Source organism: Melopsittacus undulatus, chromosome 8 (assembly GCF_012275295.1).
Source record: "Melopsittacus undulatus isolate bMelUnd1 chromosome 8, bMelUnd1.mat.Z, whole genome shotgun sequence".
Classification (NCBI taxonomy): Eukaryota; Metazoa; Chordata; class Aves; order Psittaciformes; family Psittaculidae; genus Melopsittacus; species Melopsittacus undulatus.
The window spans coordinates 4,751,156-4,772,501 of NC_047534.1; the positions used below are offsets into that span (position 1 = coordinate 4,751,156).

Below are 21,346 nucleotides of genomic sequence, written 5' to 3' on the forward strand. Positions count from 1 at the left end.
CTTGATGGCACTCGCAGACCGCAGCCGGACCCAGGCTCGCCCGCGTGCCTACATGCGCTCGGAGGAGGTGGAGCCTTTGAGGGTGCCGCACCCTCCCTCCAGTAGCCCTCCGCGCAGGCGCCCTTCTTTCCTGCTCCGCCGTCTAGCAGCTAGTAGCCATGGTTTCAGCAACCCGGAAGCGCTGGCGGTGGGAGCTCGGGCTGGCGCGCCCCTCAGCTCGTCAAGGCCGCAAGGCGGAGGAGCTGGTAAGGAGCGGGGTGAGGAGAAGGAGGCCTCAGGCCGGTCTCAGTCCGGTCTCAGTACGGGTCCGGCCTCGGCCCCGGGGCAAAGCCTGGAGCTCCTCAAGCTGGACGGGCTGGTGAGGCGGTGACTAGGAGGATGGCACGGAGGGTGGTTGGGGTTTGATTCCAGGTGGAGGGTTTGAGGCCCTTTAATGGGAGCCACCATGTGCACTTATCTGTCGTAGGTGGCTCTAGTTGGACCTGCATTCCAAAAGTAAAAGGAGTGTGAGGGTTTCCAAGGACTGGTGTTTTTGTTATTGCACGTTAATATCCTGGTGAATGTGCTGTTGTTTACCATCTCCTGTCAAGGCTGAGCGCCTTCTGTATTCTCTGATTCCTAATGAGATAGCTGCAGTTGGGTAGAAAGATGTCCCACAGTGAGAAGCCTTTCAAATAACAGCAAATAATCAGTGTGCTGCAACGAACATTGCCTCGGGAAATTAAAAACTATGTGGCATGGCATGTGAGATGTATACTTGCTTGCTCTCAGCCAGCACAAAAAGCTGGTTTACTTGCTCTGCTGTTGTCAGTCCCAGCCCCTGTTATGTCAGCCAGGGTTCTCAAAAAGTGCTTCACCTGCCCTGCTTCTTACAGACATCGGCATCTGTCCAAAGACTCATACTGCAGCTGTGAGCCTAATGGAGACAGCGCCGAGTGAAGATGATCTTTTTGCGACGACACTGTACACTCAGGTAACTTGAAAGCAAAGCAAAATTGTCCTTCTACAGTGGAAATGTCTATATTTGAGAAGCAGAGAAATTTGTTAGCTCAAGCTGAGGAAAAGTTAACCACTGCGTTGATTCCTTGGTTTGGGGGTTTTTATCCTCAGCCTGATCACTTCTCCAGTTGAGTTTTCTGAGTGTTCACATAGCATAGGAACAAGTCAGTGAGGAAGAGAACAGATGGATGAGTTGCTGCTTAACTCTTACTAGTTGACTGATAGTGGGAATTTGTGCAAATCCAGCACCATGGAAGATGAGGCACCAGAAGGTTCAGCTGTTGTAATGCTCTGCACTGAAATACATAAGTCTCTATGGCTTGAGGCTGAAGTGACTTTCACTGTGTCACACAGAATGTTTGTGTTGGAGCAAATGATGCTGAGTTTTGCAACAGTGATGACACATTTACCATTTGAACTTATTGCACTATAACTTTGTTGTGATAGTAAAAGGATACAAAGTTTTCTGGGTGTGTATTATAACCAGTTGTTTAGTAGCATATGTCACAGTTAATGTCTCTTATTTCCCAGGGAGATGATGACCCATCTGCGATAACCTGTGAATCGGATCCAGAATTGGTGAGTTTTATTAATGGAGTGCTGTGGATGAATTCTTTAAAAGGCCTCTTGGTATGTTCTTGCACACTTTACATCATTGTGATGTCTCCTGGTTGGTAACATACCCTTCAGAGGGATAGCTAACATTATTGCAATGTAGTCCATTCAGAAACCTCTAATTCCAGATCTAATTCAGCTTCTGAATTCTCAGCACTGGGGGCTGCAAGTGATGTTTGGCTTCATTTTGCTATCCTATCAATTTATGGGCCTATGTAATCCTTTTACTGAGTTTTAATGGAATTGAGTAAGGCTTTCCTTTAGCTAAATGCTTCTATAGATTATCCTCTACTCTGTGATCATCCTGAATTTGCTGCTGCTCTTATTTAATACCAGCGGGGAAGGTCTTAGTGTACTGAGCATGAATAGACTACTTTCTATCTATAGTGTAAAACCTCAGTAGGCACCACCTTAATTCTGTTGTCTGTTGCCAAATCTGCATATACTTACTGTGTTTTTAAAACAAATTATTTTCATACAAAATGGAGCTGGTAGCCAATTTTGATATTGTACACAGAATTCTTCAAAGAGTGGAATATTTTAAATACATAAAAATTCTTTGTCTCTTCCAGAAGTCAAAGAAGAAACTTTTTACCAAGCTTCCAAAGATGCCAAGTAGTAAGTAGCAAAATTTTTTCTTCTGCTTCTGTTATTGCAGAACAAGAGATTTGTGGGACACAGGAACTGGAAGATTCACTTGAAACAACATCTTATTATTCTCCTTAGAATTATTTACTGATGTGTGCAGAGCACACCTATCTGAGATTTGTTCTATAACCTGTGAAGTTAGACTTCTATAGACTAAATACTGATGTTAATAGTTTAGTTGCAATTCTTGCTTCTTCAATAGAAACTGCTTCCTTCGTATGCTATCACTTACAGTGGCAAGCATTCTGAATTTCTTTTTGGAGAAATGTTAATGCTTGCTGGACAGAAAGAATCTAGAATTCCTGCACCTATATATCATCCAGTAGATAACCTGTGTTTGCAGAGTAAGCAGTTCTCTTCTTTGTTGATTGGTTTTGTTTGTGTTGTTCTGTTTGGGTTTTTTTCATGTGACCTTAGAAGTGCAATGTTATTATTCAATCTGCAGTTTTAATGTGGGGTTTTATCTTTGGGGGGGGCTTTATGTTTCTTACTTTTCCATTTACTTTCCTTTATATAGGTCCAGTGAAGGTTTCAAAGAAGACTTTACCTCAAAGTGTTGCTGATTGTTTTGTTTCTAATAAGTTAAATAATGTTGTACTTTGAAATTTGGCTTTAGGTTGAGGAAGAGGGATGCTGTACGTCTATCTTAATGCTTTTCCTGAAATCCCTTTGCTTGCCTAAAGGATGGAATTTAAAATAGCTGTTTCATTTCCACTGTGTGACATTGTTTCTTAATGTATATACTTCTCTTGGTGGTTTGAAGAGTAACTAGTTAGTTCATTTAGCGCACATCTGTACTAATAATCTAAAGTGGAATTACTGTCAGTATTTGAACCTGACTGGCATACCTGAAGCAGTAATGTGAGGGATTCCCCAGAAGCTGCATCAGACTGATTCTGTTTTTCAATTACTGCAAGAAAATATGCATTAATTCAAAGGTTAATATAATAAATGAATTTAGACATGCAGGTATTGTACAGTTTGGATAGGCATTCTTACACATAACTATTTCTTCATGTGTTAAGTCATATTACTGTCATTGTGCCTCTTTCTAAGCATTTTATTTCTTTGGGAATTAGATTGAATTTTCTTTATGATGATTTTTTTCCTGTAGTTTAATGTCCCATTGCTCCTTATAAACCAATATGTAATATGCTGTTAATTGCTATTTTTATAATTAATAGAATTGTGTGTGTGAGCCTTGAAGCAGAAGTCAAAGAGAATTTTTGTGACCTTGAGCATTTTAAGGCAACGCTGAGATATTTCCTTTTGTTATAGGATCTCCATACAGCACACAGCTGTATTCCAAGAAAGCTACAGTTTGGCCTTCTCTTCATGGAACAGGCAGTGAATATCTTGAGAGTGCGGCTGTAAAAAACCGAAGGCTAAGATCACAGAAACAAGACATTGGTATAGAAAATCTATCTGCATATATGGATAAAAATTAGTGTTGTGGAGAGCTTAATGTATAAACTCTTAAAAAATAGATCTGTGTTTCATTATGGGGTACATACAAAGTCATTTCATTATTGTTTGTTTGGGTGCTTGGAATTATCTAATCTGAAGCACTGGCATTTGTAGACGGAATAATTAAAACATCTGGAACTTTCTATGCTGCGTTTGCTCAAAAGAAATCCACAAAGTTAATTCAGAGTTATCCCTGTTTTTTGCATTTTTTGTTCCATTTTTATTGGCAGGAATGAGCTCTCCTCTGAAGTCAGATGTTGACATAGGGCACATGCAAGCTGGTTTTAGTCGCACTCCGGAATATCTGAAGGAAATTCTAGGAACAAAGAACCCGAAACATTCTCGTTCTTCTAGCAATGGTAAGCTAAGTAATGGTGTGGTAGATGAAGTTAATGATCTTTGTTCTCTGTGTAAAAGCACACACTCCCTAAGATCTTAGCTTTAGTAAAGCAAAAGCCATTTCGGTTTAGCCTGTATTAAAAATATGTGTTGAAATATGATCCATGAGATAAGTTTTGAGATTTCTAAATTGGATAAGATGGGGGGTTCCAAATTTTTGGGAGCAATGAATCACTGTTAGCTTTCAGAACTTTCTGCAAATTGCCATGCATTTGCAGCTGAAAATGTTGCAAATATAATATGGTTCAATGGGCCAGCTGTAGACAATTTATTGTGACTTTGTAAAACATGGTTTAGGAACCATTGATAGAAACCATCTGCTTGCCTCAAATTCTATGTAATTGCCTCCTTTTACTTCTTCTCTTGTTTTATCATGTGGTTGTGATACTAAATTAATTGAGTTTTATGAGAAGAACAAAATGTAAAACTTTGATCCTGCTTTTCTTAAAGGAGAACTGTAAGCTTAAAAAATCCCACTTCCTTCTGAAACAACACCTTGCTGGTGGTACACAGCTTCTGGCAACTTTAAAAGGTGGTGAACATTTACATGTCAGGCAGAAATAGATTATGGCCATCTTTTAGAAGTCTTTTGTAAATAATTTGTTTGGGATGAGAAGACTGCAGACTTCTATGAAGTGTAGATCTTTCTTGGGATGGATATTTCAATGTAGCACCATAAAGAAGTTAGGAAAAACTGGCTGTAAAATCTGGCAGGAGTTTTATACAGTAACGTTTGCATTTCACCTCCATTTCTAAAGTCGGTTTTCCTGCTGAAAGCCTAGTTTCCAGTTTAGTGCTGTTCTAGATATTTTTCTCTAAGGTTTTTGATCAAAAATACTTCGTTTGGATCTGCTTATTTTACATAACCTTTTTCTGTAGGGTACATTCCTGGAAATCCTAACTACAAAGAAAAAGAAGATATGTATGATGAAATTATAGAACTGAAAAAGGTACTGTCTCTCTGATACTTACATAGAAAGCCACAGTGTTGCTCCATCCAGACCTTATTGATTCAGATTACTTTGGTTTCTACTATTGGGACACCCACCAAATTTTTTTTGCATTTGTAATGTAAGGCTAAACTAAACTTGTGTCTGTTTAAGGCAGTTTCACTGTTCTTATGGTGTGATAGATGCTTCTGAGTACTGGATGTGGAAGCCTTGAGGTATATCCAATGCTGAACCCCAGCCATGGCCATAGCTGGATGCTGCAAAGGTTCATTGCGTTTGGTTTCTTTGTCTCCACCTCCTTTTTTTTATCTTACCTCCTTCCTGACCATGACCCATCACATTTTAATACGTTTTCAGTTTAGTGCAGTAAAACATGAAACATGAAGCATGAGGACTTGGCATGTTGAACACTAGGGTTACCTACAGGCAAATGTCTTGGCTGTTGTAGATCATTTGTGTAAGGTTGTCTTTCTATTAAACCTTTTCTTTTTATCTTTGCTCTGTCACTGCCCTCATCTGTCAGCCCTGGTCTAGTGTGGTGGTGTCTTTTTTAGTTCTTTTTTTTTGTCTTCACCCTCATCATCATAATTGGATTGTTTTTGACATCAAAATGTGTTTCTATATGAAAACTTGGTGTATTTCTATTTCTAAAATACGCTTATGATTTTTTACCCCCTCTTTCAGACAATACAAGCTCAGAAAATTGAGAGACAACAAATGAAAACTAAGATTCGTCGACTAGAAGAAGTGATCAATAGAAAGGATAAACAGATTGAAAAACTGTTGAATTGTTTCAAGGTGACTGTTTCTTGGGGGGGGATAAAAATGGGGCAAGAGTGCTGAGCAGTGTGATCCTCTTCTTGTCTCTCCAGGTTTCATAAGTCTGTAGTATGTTTGTTTCTAGGAATGATGAACTCGAATATGAGAGGTGGTTTGTTGGTGTGAAGGGATTTCTGTTTTGTGTATCTCAGCTTGCCAGCTCAGTTCAAAGGAAGATCATGCCATAATGTGCAAACAAATTTACTTAGCAGAGATACTTACTGAAGGAAAAAATGAGATCCTGTCTCTGTACAGGCCTGCTTTCTGCATATTTTTCCTGAGAGTAAAAGGAATTTAACCTCTTGCATGGTGACTGTGCAGGCAGTCCTGAGACCTGAGTGAGGAAGTAAAACATAAGCTTTATTTTTAGGCCCCCAAGGCTGAGAAGCATTTAGGGTCATGATCAAAAGACCAGAATTTCATGGAAATCCTTGTGGCTCTCTCTTTCTGTGTGCAGTTCTACATCTTGGGAAAAGCGTGCTAATATAAAACAATGAGCACAGGAGCCTCAGAACTTAAGCTGTGGCACTGTTAATGACTGTGGAGAGGAGTAGGATAGAAAATTCTGTGGAAAGAGCCAGCAATACAATAAAGTAGCAATGTTGGTCATTTGCTTTATGTGTCTTACTTTACAGGGCTCTGAGATGGTGCAAGCTTTGTCAGAAAAGATGAATAATAATGGATGGGTAATAGTTTCTTCATTACCTTTTGCTTTCCTTTTTCCCTTTTTCCTCTTGCCAAGCTGAAACACTACCGATTTAAATAAATAATGAAGTGAACTAAGAAAGAATAAACAATTAGGGAATCATGTAACCATCATTTCTATAATTAGATAAGAAACCAGTAACAAAGATCTGGAATTAACATTACTTTAGGGAACTTTCTTTGTCATCGTCTTAAATGTGTTTAGGGAGCATTCTCCCTGTTACTGGCTGCTTTGAATTTAGCAGGGTGATGGACAAAATGTTTTTTATTTAATGATTGTGTGTAAATGTTATATCTGTGGTAACATAATCAGCTTAAACCAGGTATCTGAATTCAGCAGTGTTCCCTTTCACAGAGGGTAGCAGACATGCATATGATTTACTAAGTATTGAAGTCTATAGGAATAAGTGTATCTAGTTAGGTACAATTTATAAAGACAGAGGAAGGTTACAGAGAAATAGAACTTCAGTGAAGAGATGGGTTATTGTAGTACTCATGAACTTTGTTCTTTCTGTAGGTGGCAAATGGATTGAAGCAGAAGAATCTCAATCTACAATTGTGCAAGGAGAGACACGAGACTATTAAGTATGACATTTTTTGGCTAGGGGGGAGGATAGAGGCTTGTATTGGGTAGATGATAAAGGCTGTTTGAAGTCCATGTTATTTTTAATCTGTATTCTTCTGTCCCTTAAGATGTTTTAATGAACTCTGAGAACATATTACCAATTGTAAACAGCCCACCCAGAAATTGTAAGCCAAAAAGTATTGCAGCATCTTTGCTGGTCTGACTGGATTATTCTCTTTTAGCAAATTCCAGACAGACATAAACTCCACTACTTTGGAAGAAATGAAGATAGCTGTAGAAACCTGCTCTGAAGAGGTATGTCTGAAACGTCTTCCCATGTGCATAAGGAGAGAAAGCTTTTCAGTGTTTGAGTCAGAGTGTAAATGGACTGGTTTAGATAGAGTTTTTACAGCTTAGCTGCACCTGTAAGTGGAATCAGATTTTCTTAGATACTCTCATAGCTCCAATTATTTTTCCTCAAGAAGCAGAGTTTATTAACAAAAAAGAGGAAATAAAGAAACAAATGTATATCCCATAAGTGTAGTATCTAGATGAAAGCAAATATAACAGTAGCCTGGCATCATTGCCTCTACTGCTGCCCAGAGAATCCTGTTCTGATTTTAACCTAATGGACAAATGTGTGGCATTAGCAATGTCAGCTTCCACAGCACGCTCCTTAATGGAATCTGTATTTCATATTTCACAGGTTCATCGTCTCCAGCACTTCCTGGAGAAATCTGAGGCTATGAGGAAAAAGTAAGTTAAATTCTTTTGAGGAAAATGTTTACATATATGTGTTTCATATATCATGTATTATTTTATGGTGGAAAACAACTACATGGGAACAGCTTATTTTGTCATTTAGATTGGTGGATTTGCTTTTGGGTACTGCTTTGGTTGGCTTCACAGCCTTGGGATATGTCTTAGTCACATCTTTTTCTTCTAGATAATTTTGTGGATGTGGGGAAAAAAGAACTATTTGAGAAGTACATGAAAGCTTTGAAAATTTATCTGTTAAATAAAACCCATCTTCCCCCATAATCACATGTATTCTGATATCACTGGTGATTGAAACAAACTCACTAGATATTTAGCATTTTATTCTTGAGTCAGATCTGCATCTTGCTCTAAAGTATATGCTGCAAAGAAGGTATTTTGGAGTAAACATTTTCCTGTGGTACAGAGACAGATCTAGAGGTCAGGGTAGCTCTTATGAGTTGTCCATGAGCAGCACTAGTATGAAACTGTCAAGCTTGTGCTACTGCTTGTCACTACTATGTGGGTTTATACATGGTGGTGGGAATAAATAGTCTACAGAGGAAATAAAAATCAAAAACACAACAGCAAAAGACAAAGCTCCAGTAAGACAGAAAATTAAAAGCATTTATGCAAGGGAGTGTTACTCTTGCTGAGAAGAGGGTAATAGAGTCTTGTAGGATTGGAAAATTTGTTACCACAACACTTCAAAATGTGCTTGTCCTCCTGGTGTTACATACAGACAACTGCCTTAATTTGGGGTGTAATTATTTAGACTGCTAGAAACACATGAGAACTCTTTATGGATCATGATGTGTAACTACTTGTGTTTCCCTAATTCACTGTGTCTTGTGGATTGAAAAGTGCAATTTGTTTTGTCCCTGTTTTTAAAAAGAGAAGATCTCTTTTGGCTCAGGCATGCAGTGACTGGCCTCTGGAGGCTGTAAGCTATCACACCTCATTTATTTACAGGTGAAAATGAGTCATCAGGCCTCTTGCTTGTCCTTAATTTATTCATAGCTTCAAAAAGCAGTGGTCAGGGCAGTCTCTCTCCATTATGTGACTATCAGTCTCTACTGGCTCTACTGGCTGAGAGCTGAAACAATAAATGATGTTGAAGTTCAGGACTCTGGCACATACAGTTGTAGGAGAGTGTTTCTTTCGCTATGCTTGTCTACATTATTTCTGGCTGAAGTAAATCACATTTCGCTTTTCTTTTTCAGTGTTAATGCTTGAATATGATTACTTATATATGAAGCTGTAGTATCCAATTGTAGTTAGAAACTAGGTGACCTTTCCAGTCCTTGTCTGCAATTCTGCATTAATTGTTCTGCAATAATTAATTGCATTTGTTCTGCAATTGTTCTGCAATAATTAATTGCATTAATTAATTACATTAATTAATGTAAATGCAGAATTGCATTAATGCAGTTCAAATGGTCTGCAATTCTTTCATTAAGGTTTTGATGAACATCAAATAATGTCACTCAGTGATACAGTGATGATTCCTATCATTTCTGTCACTTCCAGTTTTTGGTTGTGTTTTTTTCTGGGTTTTAGTTTTACGGGGTTTTTTACCTTCTGCCTGGGGCAGCTCATGAATAGTCATCCATGACATGTGGACAGCCTTATTTGATCGTGTATATGGCTTAATTTCATTTTCATATCCAAAAGGAAGAGTAGATTCAGCTTTTCAACCTGATATGCTAACTGTAGACTTGTTTCTCCCTTTATCTTGTAATTATTCCAGTGGATGTGATGTGAGATTTCTTTGCACACTATTCTGTCATTGTCCAAAAGTAGGACCATCAGTTACTTCAAACCTTTGTTTCCATGAGTAAGTTTTTAAGAACTTTCTCATAGCAATGAAGTATTTAATCTCGCTAGAAATCTGTTTTGTGAACAAACTTTGTAAGTTTTTTCACATCTAGAAACTGAGATTTCTTTTTCATTTATTAGAAAAATGAAATAGGCAAACCCACTCTAATATGTTTAAAACAGCTTTAACACATAACAGATTTTCCCTTTTCTGATGCCTTTTCCTCCCATCACATTAATGATAGCTGTATTCTTCAAAACTGTTTCAAATCTCACATTGACTGAAATGTATCTTAAATGAAGAAAGAGATCTCTTTGGGGTTTACTTTCACAGGAATGGTCTGTTTTACCCTAGAGCAGCATTCACATCTGAAAATACACTTGTGTTGGATTTGAGAGTTATTCCATCTATAGCCCTCTCTCAATACAAATCTGTTTGTTAAGTGAAAAAAAGCAATTCAGAGCACGCAGGTTAGCTTTCCATGCTGAACACTTGTTCAGAGGAGTCTCGCGGTTGGCTGAATGTAAATGGTTTTAAATCAGTTGTCTGTAGAGCACCAGTAAAGCATTATAAGGTTGGTTAAGAAAACAAATAGAAACCCAAATAAGTAAAACCCATACAAGCACCCTTGATTATGTGTTAATGAAACAGAGGGGAGGGGGAGGAAGTAAAGGTAATGAACTTTCTAAGTATCCTTTTTCTTTGACACAAAATAGTTGTGAAAGTGTTGAGCAAGATGGTCTTTGAATGTTTTTTCCTAACAGAATAGGTAACTCGAGTAAAAAATGTTGAGAAATGCTGTTGGAGGGGAGCTGAGACAGTAACATAGTGAGGCTGTTTCACCATTTTTAATGCTGCTCCTTTGTTCTCTGCTTTTAAGTTAACTTTCTGGTTTTGATTCCATTTCAAAGTACAGAGAGCAGAGAGACCCAAAAACACCTAAAGGCACTGAATGCTGCTGTCCTGAGATTATCCAGGACCATCAAAAATTTGCAGACTGAGAATCGGAGGCTGAAAGAAGATTTAGATCATGTACTGTGCATTTCTCCTTCCAATGAAACAGAAAGTACGTGCTGAAAAGTTGGTGAACATGGGGCAAGGGATTTAGGTACATTTGAAAGGTGTGTTTGAGAGCAGGACACTACAGTGGTACAAATAAGGGAGTTATTACAAGGGTGAGGATTCAGGAGGGGCAAAGGCTGGAATAAGAAGTTTCTTGCAGGAGTCTGTGACTTCTGGATGTGCTGCTCCAGTCAGACCTGGGTTTCCACTATTGTTATCCCTGAAATTCTGGACTGGAATCACTTGAAAATGTAATGTTTCACTGGAAATTTTTTCAGTTGTTGAAAACTGCTGAATCTGAATGGTTTATATTGATAACTAATTGGTGTAGAAGTCAGATATTTTAAGACCATTCTTATTTTTTCATTGGTGCACATTTACGGTTGGGGTTCAGAGGTCTTTAGATGGTCTGTTCTATATGGACACAAGTTTCAGAAAAGCAAGAACAATCTTGACTCACTGGTACAGTTTCATGTTTAAAGCTTTGTTATTGTATTTAGATTACAGTGAGTGGAGCAAACCCAGGCTGGTGAAGCGGATTTCAGAACTAGAAAATGTAAGTGATCTTAATCATAATCTTACATGTTTTTGAGCAGAAGATGCGGAACCACTGGCTTGTGCTCATGGCATGTGGTCCTTCAGACTATCAGCCTTGTGTGTTCTGCCTCATACATGTAAACTGATGTCTGTACCATGTGCCCCTTCTCCTTTTTCCCTTTTCTCATACTTGTTACATGTACATGCACATTTGAGAATTAACTTCCACTTGATCTTTTCTCATGGCCTAAATAAATAATTTTATGTTAAATTTAATTTTCTCCTTTTTTTCCCACTTTTTATTTTTCTTCATGTAAATTTTATCCTCTTTAGAAAATAAGTGCCATGGAGAACGCCAGGATGCCATCAGCAGATACCAATGAGTCAGAGGTATTCGCTCCACTGTGTTCAACTTATGAAGACCTGGATCATCCAGTCTCTCAACAGGTAGACTCTGTTGAAGAATGTCATCGCCTCCAAGGACAAGTGAAGAAACTCCAGAGAGATAAGAGGGCACTTCGCAGTTTCTTACTCAGTAAAGAGTAAGTGTGGCTTTTGTCTAAGATGTTGCTCTTTAATATGTATGAATTAGTATTTCCTATCACGTTGTGAAATGATGTAACAAGTTCTTCACATTTTCAGTAAGAAAATAAATGTGGAGGGTCCCTTCAGCTATTATTTCAAAAACTACTTCTAGTCCTCCTAGCCCTCTAAAATTACATTGCAGGAAAAAAGGCTGGAAAATGAGAATTTCTGCTTGTTTCTATCACATATTTTTCAGGCATATTTTTTGTCAACCACACTGAAAAGCCTTTTAAGGATTATTTGTCACTTTACACAGCAGGAATTTTGCTGTAAAATCTTTGTCTTATTTTTCAACATTTTGCCCTGATTTACCACTTTCTTCCTTTAAGCCTGCCTTCTGCCATGTGATGCAGTGGGAATTTTCTCCCCAGTAAGCAATTGATTTGCAATTTGTATTGCTTGAACTCATTTGATGTGTCAGTGCATAAGGGCAGACAGGTTAATCTCTCACATGAGCAGAGATGTGCACACAACTATGTGTTGTTGATAAGATGCTGCCTCCTGTGTAACTTGCCTCTGATCAAAAATGAATGTGTGGAGAGGCCTTTTGTTTCTGAACAACGTATGCTTGTGTTTTGTTTTGTTTAAAAGGGGAAAATTAAACATATAGTTACTTTACAAATTGACAAAACCTATTTTATGTAGGAGTTTAATCAAACAATAACTTTGTTGAAGTATGGATGTCCTAAGTATTGCTTAGATCTCCTTAACACCTTTGTAGATTAGATATCAAGCAGTTACTGGAGGCTAAGGCTGAAGTGGAGCTGCAGAAGTGTCAGAATAAGATATACAGGAGAAGTGTCAGAAAAGAGTGCAGAGGAGCAGACTTTAAGGAATCACATTTTGTATTGGTAGATCCTTTCAGAACCACAAAAAATACCTGTCAAAAGTATAATTCTCATTTGAAGTGGCTAAAAATCCATATGGGTTCATCTGAACTGCAGGAAGTTGGGAATTCATTTAAACAGAACTGGTTTGGAGGAATGGAGTAAGTTACTAGGGGAAGAATTCCACAGTGTTTTTAAGGGAATTGGAAGATCAAGTAGTATAGGAAAAATAAAAATAATTATTGAATTATAATAAAAATTAAGAAGATAAATGGAGAAAGAGAGCTGCCATATTGGCCTCAGAGACCTTTTTTCTTTCTAAGAAAGAGCTGTAGTATCTTTACCTTATCTTACCCTATGCTTCTAGACCATTGCGAATATGTCATTCCGTTTACTTCATGTAATTTGTAACTAAGAATGTAGTACTTCATGTGTTTTGTGTAACTTGATAATAATCCTGTGCAAGAGTGGCTAAAAGAAGTGATTTCATTATTGCTTTGTAGGAAAGGACTGTGACAAATATGAAACTGTAGCAGATCTAGATGCATTATTAAAAGTATCAAAAGTACCATTGTGACTTTCTGATGCTAATGTAAGCCTGTGCTATCACAGCTTTCGAACTGATGCCACATAGTGTGAGGTGTCCCTGCCCATGGCAGGGGGTTGGAACTAGATGATCTTAAGGTCCTTTCCATCCCTAACTATTCTATGATTCTATGTCTGTTACTATGAGAAGATCTATCATGTTATTCTGAGCAGTTTTGCACTTTGGCCTTAAAAACCCCAAACAAACAAACAAAGAAGACAGCCAAATCTTGTGAATTAGGCTGAGTATTTTTAAAGCAGGAACAACAGATAACTTCTACCTATAAATATTTTTGCTTTTCCAATCTTAGCATGGAAATCCAGAACCTGACACAGAAATTAGGGAAACTGGAGCCAAAAGAAGAGGAAGTGAAGAGTCAAATGGCAGAAGATGAAGTGGAAAAGGATCTTAAGGTACAGACATGTTTGTGTTTGGGTGGTGGTGGTGTGTTGTTTTTTCCCTTAGCATCCAAGCAATAGATTGCAAATTGAGCTTGATAGTCTAAATAGCTGCTAGCTGCGTTTTTTCAGAGAGACATTAAATCTTGTCATAGAGATTGGAAATGATGATTAATTCCCAGCATTTGTTGATAAGTTGTTTCAATAATTGCCACTGCAATTTATTTTTCTTTGGAGCTGTTCTCTTGGTGAGTGTCTGCCTTGGCTTTTTCCTTATTCAGTGGAATGTTGCAAAAAGCTTCTGCTTTTAAGTGTTTGGGGGTTTTGACTTACTTAAAAAGAAAGACATTTGTAGTTTTCCTTCTATCTTCTTATAACTTCTGAACCAATTAGCTAATTTCAGTCAGGTTTTGGAGGGGGAGGGAGGTCTTGTAGGAGTTGATAGGTAAAGGATAGAGGCACAGGTAAACGTGATAAGTCACTGGCAGACTGTGGCAAAAGACAGAAGACCCTTTTCAATGATTTTTATGCTGGTCAAGTGCTCCGTTAGGGCAATTCAGAAAATATTCATTAGCTTTTCTCTTTGGATGCAATCAAGGGACTTTTCCATGGGAAGGGTTACAGGATGTAGAGCACTAATCACAAAAATAGATGTTTTCTCAATTCCACTGATGATGGGATGCCATATTTGAGTAAGAATTAGGAAGGATGGGTATCGAGAAATAAAATAAACCCTTATCTCCCTTGGAAATGAAGTTTTTCTGGAGCTGAGTTATTCATAACCTCTTCTGTCTGGATTTTCCAGTATCTAATATATTTGTGTACCTGTTATTCCCATCACTTGGGGTTTTTTTTGGTGCAGTATGATTTAACTTGGTGTATTTGCAGTCTTCTGTCCCTCTAACAAATGTTGTTGTCACAGGCCAGTAGGGATGAGTGGCCACTGTCAGACATGGTTTTTTCACATGCAATATGGTCATATTAATCTAATTCCACTAAAAACTGAAAATTGAAGATTATTACTGGGGATTTTGATGACTTGTACTTAAAAATAAATAGACCCTGAAATACAGGTAGTAAAAAATATGAATAAAAATGTCCACTATCTTAAGAGGATGCTGTTTTTTTATATACTGTGCAACTCCTTAGATTCTTTTTTGTGAGTTATAGGCTGATGGATGCTAGATGATGTTTTGAATACCAAATAACTTGAGCCTTTAAAAACAGTCAACAAACAGCTCCTTTTTTCCCTCTGCAGACTATATATATTCTTGGCCAGTAACCATCCTTTTATTGAAATGTTCCCATTATTTATAATTATCACTATTTCCTACCAATTTTTCATTTTAATAGTAGGTTGTCATTTTTAATCTAACATGATCTATTTGCTAAACTTAAGCCTGTAACTCAGTGTTTTTAGGTTATAAATAAATCATTTTCCCAGAAGCAAGAGGGTCTTTCCTGAGTCTACCAAGGCTTTTATTCCTCTACTTACAATTTTATACCAACAAATTAAATTAGTCTTTTAAAATTGCAGCTAACTTTTGTTTGGCAAGTGAGGCATGACAGTTAGTATGGGATAATTAGGGATCAAAAGGATCGACTGTTGAGAGGTGGAGTATGCAACCACACCTCAGAAGATATAACTGGAACAAAATCTTTTGTTCTTGATTTCTTTTACCTCTATCTTTTTTTCTTCGAGATAGAAGAGTAGAGTTATGCCAATTTACACAAGCTTTCTGTCTTGTTGGAGTCATATGGTGGCAAGCTCATCAGTAAGCTTAAACAGATGATTATGGGACCACAGTTGCCAGGATAAGACATCAGAGAGCTCCCCAGTTAATTAGCACCAGTCTTTCCTGGAGAAGAATTGCAAAATCTGGTACCCTGACATTTGTTCTCAGTCTATTGATAATATACAAGCTATTTCTGATCAACAAAGCAGTGGGTTCCTCTGTTGGAGCTCTTACTGCTTTACCAATGCATATAAAAATAGGAATATGTGTAAATGAAAACCTTTCCATTCCCATGCTCTGCTAACAGCTAAAATGGGGAGAGCTATGTGTTTTGGTGTAACAGGAATTTAGATGATGAGTTTGAACAAGACCAGTATTCCAAACTAAGAATTTCCTCTGTAACATCCTTCTGCCCTGCAGGTAGGGTGAACATTTAACCGCTCTGGTGCTGGTTTATTTGTAACTTGTTTCCCTCATAGAATTCCAGCTTGTGTCTTCAGTGTACCAACTTAGATTCTCTTTTGCAGTTTTCACTGCAAGGCAAAGATCATCAAAGGAGAGAAGAAGCAGCCAGAATCATCCAGAAGTACTGGAAGAAGTATAAGGACAAGGTGAGATTCTCCTACTGGGGAATAGTGAGGATATTCCCCTCTGAATCTTGCTCTTGTTTTAGTATGTACAGTAACCTGCTGCCAGGCTTCAGGAACTGCAACAGTGTTTCCACTGCTTTGTTCAAGTCCTGCCTGTTGGTCCTTTTGCATTTGATCTGTAGAATCCTGTTGTTTCTATTGCAAGATAGCTGGTTTCTGAATGGGGAAGCCTGGGTGAGCAGGGAAACTAAGGAAGCCTAGCAGTGCTTGAAGCAGTGTCACTGTTGTTGGCCTCCTTGGAGTATGACTGAGAAGTTAAATACCCCTTGCAGAAATCCTCCAAACAGCATAGGAGTTACATTCAACTAGTACAAAATGATGTAGAGAAAAAGCATTAACCTTAAATTTTGTTTTATGGGCAGAAACATAATGTTGCTTTTGCTGTGTATAGAACCTGTGATGTGAGGTGGGTCTTGTAGTTGCTTTTTAGGAAAATAGAGACAAAAGTACTATCCACACATCTTCCAGAGATGAAAAGCTTGGGTATTTTGTTCCCTTAAGTTTGTTGTTGGAGGTTTAAGGGGGAGGAAGGACAGGTATTTTCTGTGTTGTAGTTGTTGGGGAAAAACTGGGAATTCTTTATTAAATAATGGCACAGATATATACAAGTTTTAACTTTGTCATTTTCTATTTCAGCAAGACATAACTGATCTGGACAAGGTGAGTGTACTTATGACAGCCAACAAAACAGTCAACCAGATGTAATTCGTATCAAAGCACATAGAAATAACTTTTTTTAGTTTAAAGAAGTTTCACTGCAGTACAAGCTGTTGTACTAAGATCATGTTTGTTCTTCAGGCTGGCTCATGATCTTCCTTCTAACATCCTGGTTTTGTTTGATATATCTTGTCAAAGTGTTTCCCTTTTGGTCTCAAATTTTCTGTACTTAGTAACTTCTGCAAGATGAACAAATTTTGATGAAAATTTGATACCAACATACAGGATTTTTTCTAAATTAGATAATTCTAATGACACTACTTTTCGCTATGATGAGTCTTCAGAAACACTTGAAGTAGGAATGTGAAGCCGTTGCTATAACTCTCTGAGTATTATAGAGCAAATCCTACAACCATGTAAACCCGCATGCCTGCATCACATGTAGATGCCATTTTGTTGATTAGAATCCAGTAATATCTCTGAGAGGGAAGATTTACTATGTTCAGTGTAATCACCATAGTGGTCTCCCAGCTTGGCTGGGTTTCTGCATGTGCCAGAGCATCACAGAGCCTGCTGGGCTGTCTAATATGGGAATAGGAGCATGTTGCTCCCTTTGTGAAGTACAGGCTGGTACTGACAGCTAGGACTTAACTGCATTTGATAGGATCAGTCCTGGACACCTCCCATACTGAAGTTAAACCATGGAGGTGTAAGTCTATGGGCTGTCACAGGCTGGGCATTCTCTGAATTGCAGCAGTGTACCTGTGAAGTAATGGATACTTGTGTGTCCCTTAAAGATAAACAAATATAAAGACATCAAAGAGTTTCTGTTGCACAGGGAAAAGTTATTTTCCCCCTGTGCCTCTTCCCTCTGGACTCTTTTGGTTTTATTTATAACTGCCATCTTTCAAAGGAGCTAATATCTACTTATTTCTTTCCATGCTAGGCAATTATTACACTTGAGGCAGCTTTCAGGGGACATTTAGGTCGACAGAAACAGTTACGGAAGAAGAGGACTCGTGAGGCAAATTCTCATAACAGGGTAATTGTTGGGGCAAATGGGTACCCAGGCATCCCATTATGTTTAGTCTCTAGTGTAAAGTACTTTACTTCCAGACTTAATTCTCTCAATCACCCAGTGATGTTGTTTTAATGCACTGGTTGGCAGCATAGCTGTCATCCCAGAAAAATACCAAGCTCATTCCATAGCCTCCCATTCCATCTTCTTTAGTTCAGTTTTTCTTTGGATTAAAGCTATAATTTCTCTGCATAATGGACTGTAACTCCTCTTTTTCTTTTTTTTTTAATGGTTGTCCCATCAGGTAATAACATACCCTTTAACTCTTTAATTTGGGGTGCTGTTGAAAACTGTACTTGCTCTCAAGTGTTCACTAGTGGATCATTGTAATAATAGATAAACCTTTGTTGCTGGAGTCCAGAAAGAAGAATCTGGAAAGCATTGTTAATGGGATTGAAAAGTAAAGGAGTCTTACATGTGCCGTGCTCAACCAAAGAGCTGTGTCCTCTGTCACATCAAACTCACTCCAGATTGTTCAGTTCTGAATATGAAAACATTTTCTTACCAATTAAACATTTAGTTTCTCTAAGTCATTTGCCAACTTAGATGAACATCCTTTAGAACTTTAGCAGGCTAATTTGTAATTCTCCATACAGGTTTTCTGTCGGTTGCACTTTACATGCACTTTTCTTTTGGTAAACTGGCCCAATAGTTCAGTAGTAGGATTGAATACTTTTGCTTAATACAAGCAGAAGATATATCTATCAGTCATGAAGGTTGTCTTAACTCCTTTGACTTCAAAAGGTTTCCTTCCTGGAAAATGAATGAACTTCCCTTGCAGGTGTTTGCACTTTCATTAATTGAATACAGATGCTTCAAAGCTTGTGTGATGATCAGATTTGCATTTCCTGCTGATTTAGTCTCATAGAACCTTAAAGACTGCAGACTGAAAGATGGGAATATTTGCTCTACTACCACTTTCATAATCGGAAGAAAGATTGTGAAAGCTTCTGTCAAGCTTCTATGCAATCTGTAAAGGTCAGTTTTCTTTTATCTGATTGCTTTGCAGAACTCCTGCAGGTCTTCCATGTCAAACTCCTCAAGCTCATCTTCTGGTTTCAAGGAGAAAGATGAGATGCTGCCATTCATCCAGTCTGTTTTCAAGGCTCACTTACCACATGAAGAACAGCTTGTGGAGAGGTGAGTGAGGAGCAGATACTTCTGCAACACACAGTAGCAAAATTAGGTTTATTGCAGGAGAGGGGTAGTTATTTAATAGAATTTTAGTGTGGGTTTCTTGGCAGAGAAGGCAAACAAGACCATTATTCCAACAAAGGGAGAGCTTACTTGTGAAAAAATTCAATGGATATGCAACTAAAAGGGTTTCTAGTGGCAGTAGCTGTCTTCCCGTGTCCTATTGCATTCCCTATATAAGTGAGAAAAAGTAAAGTAAAACAATTAGTCCTTGGAAAAAAAAAATCAAAATACCATAGTTATCAAACTGACAGCTAATACACTTGCTTAATGAAAGGGGATCTGAAGCTCTGACATGTAAAAGTTAAGGGTTATTTGAAGAACAGGGAAGAGCTAGCATCTAGTGATCTAGCTCAGGAAGAATACAGTGATTTGCTTACTGCTTAGGTTTATGGTGACTGTGTCTTGAAAATATACTCCTGTTTCTGAGAGATTACTCCTCAGAAAGTTTTTAATGCTGGCTGCCATGGTTACAAAGAGAGTTAAGCTGTCACCTCACTTCAGTGTCTGGAGTGCAAATGATAAGCTTTTGTTTCTTGGAGGCTAGCAATACAAACTTTTCAGCATGCTCTCTGAAGACAGGCTGCTCAGTGCCTCACACTATACAGTATGTCTTTCTGCCCTCTGTCTCCAGTATACTACATGAGAAAGGAGATTCTGCAGTTCAGAGTCCAGAGAAGAAACCAGTTTTAGCAGGAACCCAGAGATGACCTTCAAACTTCATGTTGTCTCTTCCTGGTAATTTCATTTCCTTCTGTGTTCGAAAGTAATGTGTATTTTGAGTGGGTGCACACAGTTTTATAGAGAACATCTGCACATGCAGATTCATAATTGGACTCTGTGTCTTCTTTTAACTTGATGACATGTTGCTTATACTGGCAAGTGCAGTCCCTTACATGAAAAGAAGCTTTGGCAGTATCAGTACCAGCTTCCTCACAAGTGCTTTGCCTTTTTGTCACAACTGTGGTTTGGAGGGTCTCTCTCTGATGTGAGTGGTAATTATTCAAGGAACATGATGTTCCCCTGGATTGCCTCTCTTCTCTGTTTTTAATTGCCCCAGCCCTGTAGCTGTAGTATGGTACTTTCCACTGTGCTTCGGGCCTGAAGCCATAGACAAGCTGAGAATGTTTTCATCATCCTGACTTAGTTTCTGAAGGGGGCTGACATCTGGTAAAAAGAGCCATCCTAGTCAGCCATGTGTAACATTGTTTTCAGCAGTCTTCAGATGCTGCAGTGAAGGGAAAAACAAAGTCCCAGATAACTTTGCCAACTAGTACTACTATAGTACAAACTGGGAAAATGCCTCTCTCTTTTCTATGGCTCTTATGCCATTTGGTTTACCTCTTGAATTCCTCATTGCTCTTTGTGAGAAGATGGAATTAAAGCCAAAGAGGCTTTTAAGAGGATGTTTGAAGTACTCAGTACAAAAGGCAAAACAATGCTGCAGATAACACAGCTTTAGACATACAGCTTCAAAGATGTTAAAACCAAAGTGAAACAGGTTGGTTATGTCCAGAGTGGGATATTTTAGGCTTTTACAGACTAGCTGGAGAAAAAAGAGCAGTTTTGAGGGTGACTTGAGAAACATTGACTTGCTTTTTGTCAATGAAAAGCTGAGAGTCCCTGTAGACTTGCTCAGAAACAGAGCATGCTGGAAGCAACTGAGGCTGTTTCTCTAAGACAGGAGATGGGAATAAACCAGATTTGCAGGGACTGTGAATAGAAAGGTTACCCTTCAGTGAAGGAAAATGCATTTAAGCAACTTTATTTAATTCCATATTCAGAGGCTATTCTACTTTGTGAAGGAGTTGATAGTACTTGCTTATGAAGACATGAGAGTTTTAAGTGATTTTAGTTATGCCTAGTCATAGTACTCAGAAAAAAAAGTGCTGCAGCATCCTGTTTTGCCTGGGCTTGACTACAATAGTCATTAACGGTATGCTCAGTCTAACCCAGAGCAAGCAGTTGTAAAATTCTACCCAAGGACAATGAATCACTAAAGCAAAAAAAACCCCAAACTAAATGCTTTGTGCTTCTGAAGAAGTGCTTCTAAGACCCAAGGAAAGGTGTAAGATGAAGCTACTCTGGTAAATGCAATAGTATGCATGCTCATAGAGCACAGTCCCTGTCTAGCTATGAAGTCTCTAAAGCTGAACTTTATTGCAGATTGTGATGAATTCTTGATAAGTGAAGAAGTTCTGGAAGAATTGATACCAGAAAGGATAGAGCCATAAGCATTCAAACTTTCTTCCTTGCAGTCCTTTTCTGGTGTATATAAAAACAATGAGAGATTG

At 38.3% G+C, this 21,346-nt stretch overlaps 1 protein-coding gene across 1 annotated transcript; it reads left to right on the forward strand.

The window, feature by feature from the left end:
* Positions 1-71: 71 nt before the first annotated feature.
* On the forward strand, positions 72-19,888 carry IQCE (IQ motif containing E). The gene is made up of 21 exons (XM_034065731.1): positions 72-245; positions 876-973; positions 1,531-1,578; positions 2,187-2,232; positions 3,541-3,672; positions 3,960-4,088; positions 5,008-5,078; positions 5,763-5,876; positions 6,533-6,583; positions 7,120-7,187; positions 7,410-7,482; positions 7,874-7,923; positions 10,654-10,808; positions 11,305-11,360; positions 11,675-11,883; positions 13,650-13,752; positions 16,001-16,084; positions 16,760-16,783; positions 17,727-17,822; positions 18,868-18,998; positions 19,687-19,888. Exons 2-21 carry the CDS (start codon positions 920-922, stop codon positions 19,760-19,762), a joined length of 1,770 nt encoding a protein of 589 aa, XP_033921622.1. The 5' UTR covers positions 72-245; positions 876-919; the 3' UTR covers positions 19,763-19,888.
* The last annotated feature ends 1,458 nt before the right edge of the window (positions 19,889-21,346 follow it).

Excerpts from the sequence above, each read along its gene's own strand:
- IQCE (XM_034065731.1), top strand. The coding sequence starts at position 920 with ATGGAGACAGCGCCGAGTGAAGATGATCTTTTTGCGACGACACTGTAC. Across the intron at positions 6,584-7,119 it reads AGATGAATAATAATGGATGG|GTGGCAAATGGATTGAAGCA; the intron begins GTAATAGTTTCT and ends TTCTTTCTGTAG. Across the intron at positions 16,085-16,759 it reads GGAAGAAGTATAAGGACAAG|CAAGACATAACTGATCTGGA; the intron begins GTGAGATTCTCC and ends TTTCTATTTCAG.